The 4933-nt window shown below is 40.7% G+C and overlaps 1 protein-coding gene across 3 annotated transcripts in view; it reads left to right on the forward strand.

The window, feature by feature from the left end:
* The window catches only part of Diaph1 (diaphanous related formin 1), a 127011-nt gene that overhangs the window by 104691 nt on the left and 17387 nt on the right, over positions 1-4933 (forward strand). For all 3 annotated transcript variants that reach the window (XM_004643857.2, XM_023704032.1, XM_004643858.2), the window contains one exon: positions 1126-1224. In XM_004643857.2, the coding sequence (XP_004643914.1) occupies positions 1126-1224 (99 nt within the window). The remainder of the gene's footprint in view (positions 1-1125; positions 1225-4933) is intronic.

Here is a 4933-nt window from a genome sequence, read left to right on the forward strand (position 1 = left end):
CTCTCTCTCTCTCTCTCTCTCTCTCTCTCTCTCTCTCTGTCTCTCTGCCTCTGTCTCTGTCTCTGTCTCTATCTCTCTCCCCCCTTCCCACCAAAGAAACAACTATTCATTAATTCCTTGAGGACTGATTTATTTATTGGTTCAATTTGGTTTTTATTGATTTCTTTATTGTAGTATGATATAATAATATGCATGGTATAATTTCAAGTCTCTTATATTTACTTCGCCTTGCTTCATGTAAAAGGATAACTGTGTTAGCTTTGGCAAGTTTAAGGAGAGTGTAGAAGAAAAGGAATGGAGAGGATATATTATATGTCTGTCTTTATATCTTCTGTCTATTCACCAACATGATCCTAGAAATACATTTATATGCCATTGGACTTAAAACAAAGATGAATCACAAAGGCCTTATCTTGTAGAGAAGAAAACATTATATAATGTCAGAGTAAGTGCTATACAGAAGCATCATATTAAGCAAGGATTAGGGGGAAGATCATAGACAGTTGGAAAAATGAAGAAAAACTTTATAGGGAAAGTGGAGGGGTTAGTAAGCTACACTTCATAGGCTGTTTTTATGAAGTTTTAGATAGCTTGCTGATGCTTTCAAGTAGATAGGAAATAGGTAAGAAACTATTATTGATAACTATTAGAAATATTTAATGATACTTATAGTGGGGAGTGATCAACAGGAAAAATGTGGCTAACTAGAAGTTAGCCTCAAAAGAACGCAGTGGAGAGACTATATGGGAGAGAAACAGAGAGAAGGCCCATTTCCAGGCTGAATAATACTAGTTCAGTAAGGCACAGAGCCAGGCATTGTGGCACATGCAAGTAATCCTGCCACTGGAGAGGCTGAGACAGGAAGATCACCGTGAATTCAAGGCCATTCTGAACTACATAGCAAGACCCTGCTTCAAAAAAAACAAAACAGGGCCTGGAGAGATAGCACAGTAGAATAAGTGCTTGACTGGCAAGCGCAGGGTCCTGAGTTCAATCCCTGGTACCACAAAAAAAAAAAAAAAAAAAAAAGAAAAGAAAGACAAAAAACCCCAAACAAACATAACAAAAAAGGTGCAGAGGTGACCTATCCTTACTCATGGTTTTCTGATTTTTTTCCTTTGCTAGCCAAGAAGGATCAGGAAGGTGGAGAAGAAAAGAAATCTGTGCAAAAGAAAAAAGTAAAGGAATTAAAGGTGTTAGATTCAAAGACTGCCCAGAATCTCTGTAAGTAACTCTATAATCCCAACTATTTGAAATGTGAAGGAATTCTCAGGAATTTTATTCTGTTGACTGTAGCTTCCATGTATTGAATTCTTGCTCTATCCAAGGCATTGCATAGTGAATTTCCAATACTGTGTTTGATCCCTTTGGGTGCACTGTGAGTTAGTAAGTATCCAGTGTATGCTGAAGAAACAGGTTAAGATTTTTAGGAATTTGGCCAAAAACTAGTAGGAGCAGCCTCAGGCTTTCTTATTTCAAAGCCTTTATTCTTTTCATTGCATCCACAGCAAAGCATTCTAGCCTCAGTACATTTGTTTCTATCTCATTTTTTGATAATGAATGCAAATAATATTTGGCTTCAGTCAAATTTAAAATTACTTTATTTATCTTTACATATTTTGTACAAGGTCTCACTACACAGCTCAGACTCATAGTGATCCTCCTGTTTTTAGCCTCCCCAGTGCTGGGATTGCAGGCATGCACCACCATGCCTGGTCTCTGTGGCTGGCTCAGGGTGCCCAGAAGCAGGGCTGGCATGACATGTAGTACAGGGGATTGAACCTCGATCTCTGCGCTTGCCTAAGCAGGTGCTTGGTCTGCTGAGCTATCTCACAAGCCCCTAAAATTACTTTTTAATTTAGAGTAAATGGGGTAAATCTTGTCTTCTGAGTGAGGTCAGTAGTTCTATAGTTATGTTCTGAGGTTGCTACCTATACTCAGAACTTTGATTGGCAGAAATTGTTCAGATCAGAAATTGCTCTGTAGGGCCGGGGAGATGGCTCAGTAGGATAAGCGCTTGACTGGCAAACGCAAGGATCTGAGTTCAATCACCGGTTCCGCAAAAAAAAAAAAAAAAAGAAAGAAAGAAAGAAAGAAAGAAATTGCTCTGTACATTTGATAGAAGTAACACCTTATTGGTGGTGGTTGTTCATTTTAACTGTTAATCCACCTACTTACCTGTTTTATTGAGTAATTTAAATTGTAAATTTCTTTTTTTCTTAAATCCAGGGCCTCATTGTGTAGTCCAGGCTGGCCTTCACCTCATTTGTGTAGCCCAGGCTGGCCTCCAACTCATAGCAGTCCTGCCTCAAACTCCTAAGGCTGGGATTACAGGCATGTACCACTGCACCCAGCATGAATTTGAATTTCTATTCAATTCATATTTGATGGGCTGCAATGTGACAAGCTCTAGGAGACACATACTAATCCAGAGTTTAAAGGGTACATAATCTATAAAATTTCCTCATAATCTTGGGATGTGGTTATTGCCCTTATTTTTCCAAATGAGAAACTAAAGTTCACATGTTATAATTTGGCCAAAGACATACTAATAAGTATACATACTCACAAGTAAAATCAGTGATACAAAGAAAGCAGTTTGTAAGACTTGTAATGCAGTACATTGTCTTCCTAGTGGAGTGATGTTGATAAGGAAAAAAGAATTAAGGCAGGAAATTGAGATTAGTTTATAATAAGATGGCCTGGAAGAAGAAATTTAGTGAGTCAACAGTGATTAAGTAGGGCTAGGGAGATAGCTTGGCTGTCTAAGCTCCTGCCTAGCAAGTGCAAGGAACTGAGTTCAGTCTCTCCAGTACCATGTGCTGTGCTAGCCCCAGAACCCCAAGCATGCCATGCAGCCCCAACCCAGTGTGGTGATGCACACCTATAATCCCAGCACTGAGGAGGCTGAAACAGGAGAATCAGTATGAGTCTGAGCTGTGTAGCGAGACCCTGTACCAAATACATGAATGAATGAATGAATGAATGAATGAATGATTTTTTTTTTTTTTTTTTTTTTTAGGGAGGGGCCTACAAGGTGTTTAGGATCTCACTACTAGATCGGACTCATAGTGATCCGCCTGTTTACAGCATCCCAAGAGCTGGGATTACAGGTGCGCACCACCATACCCAGTCTCAGTTGCTGTCTTAGCACTTCCCAGGGGTGGGGCCGGCACTGCAGGTCCTGGAATTGAACCCCCAGCCCTTGCGCCTCCTTGCAGGAGCTTTAATCTGCTGAGCTATTTCACTGGCCCTTGAATTTTAAAAACTAAAAAAAAAAAAAACATTCTCCTTATTAGGGAGATGTGGTGTTAGTGAGTGAGAGCTGGCAGGTGGAATCTTATATAAAGTACATGTACTCAGTGGGTGCCATTTTTTCCTTAGTTTGTGGGGAAAAAAATAAATGAAAATTGTGAAAGTCAGAGAAAATAAGACTTTTCAGATTGCTACAAAATGAGGGCTGACCAAATAGCTCGGCAGATTAAAGCACCTGCAAGCAGGAACAGGGGCCGGGGGTTCAGTCTCCAGGCCTGCCGTGCTACCCCTGCCCCTGGGGCACACTGAGATGGCAGCTGAGACTGGGTGTGGTGGTGCATGCCTGTAATCCCAGCTCTTGAAGGCTGTAAACAAGTGGATCACCATGAGTCTGATCTAGTAGTGAGACCCTGAACACCCTGTAGACCCTTCCCTAAAAATATGTTAATAATAACAACAACAACAACAACAACAATAAGATTGCTACAAAATGAAAAAGCAAAGGAGAGAGAAATGTTGAGTCAAGAAAATTCTGTTTGTTTTTACTTTCTGTGGTACTGGAGATGGAGCCCAGGACCTCCGCACTGAGCTATATCCCCAGCCTTTTATTTTTGAGACAGGGTCTTGCTGAGTCACTAAATTGTCTAGGCTTGTTTCAAACTTTGAATCTCTGACACCAGCCTGTCACAGTGCTAGGATTATAGGTGTTTATCACTATGCTTAGCTTCTTTTAAAATAGGAGACTTAACTGTGTAGCTGCTACAAGAGAGGGCCATTAGGGCCATCTCTTATGGTGAAACATAAGGAAGGGATGAGTACATGGAGATACACACACATTGTTGCACACACACATGAACACATGTATCAGTACATACTGATAAGCTTAGGAGTGTTCACACACTTTTCTTCTAGGTGATTCCAGAGTAGTTCTTCCTAAACCTTTTCTAGTCTGAACACGTAGCACACAGTTTTTAAGTGGCAGAGGAGAATGCTGGCCAAAGTAATTTTGTTGTGTGTTTAGTTTTTCTCAGGGAAAGAGTAAGGTCTTAAAACGAAGTGGTGGGACAGTTGGCAGATTGGTTATATTTTGGAGGAGCTGCCAAGATAGGTGGGAGAGAATGGAGTTAGGAAACACAAAAAGGGATTGCTAAGTAGCCAGAGCCCCAGCTATCATTGGTGTTGCTTCAGATGCAAAGATTCATCTGCATTAGCCCAGTGTAAGAGTAGAGAAATTAAATATTGGGTTAGCCACAACTGGAAGGAACAAACAGCAAGAAAATAATAGTAGTGGCAGTAAAGGGAGTAATAATGGAGAGACAGTAAAGTGACTAGACTATGTGGTCTCGACAGCTGGATGGCACTGACACATAGAGAGTGGAGCAGTCAGGAGACTAGAGAGAGCTGAGCTCCTGCTAAGATCGAAGAGGCAGAGATTAGAAAATAAGAGAACTTGGTTAAGGCAGGGAGAAAAATGAGGGGGTAAAAAGTCAAGTTATATCATGTCCAGGTACAAATTTCCTATGAGGAATGTGTTATATATACTTGAGATGTACCAATAAAGTTAATTAATAAATAAAGGAGGGCTGGTGAGATGGCTCAGTGGTCTAAAGCACCTACTTAGAACAAGCTTAGCAAAGCACAGGGACCACGGTTCAATTCCCCAGCACCACATGCCAGC

This window comes from Octodon degus, unplaced genomic scaffold (genome assembly GCF_000260255.1).
Source record: "Octodon degus isolate 3935 unplaced genomic scaffold, OctDeg1.0 scaffold00185, whole genome shotgun sequence".
NCBI lineage: Eukaryota > Metazoa > Chordata > Mammalia > Rodentia > Octodontidae > Octodon > Octodon degus.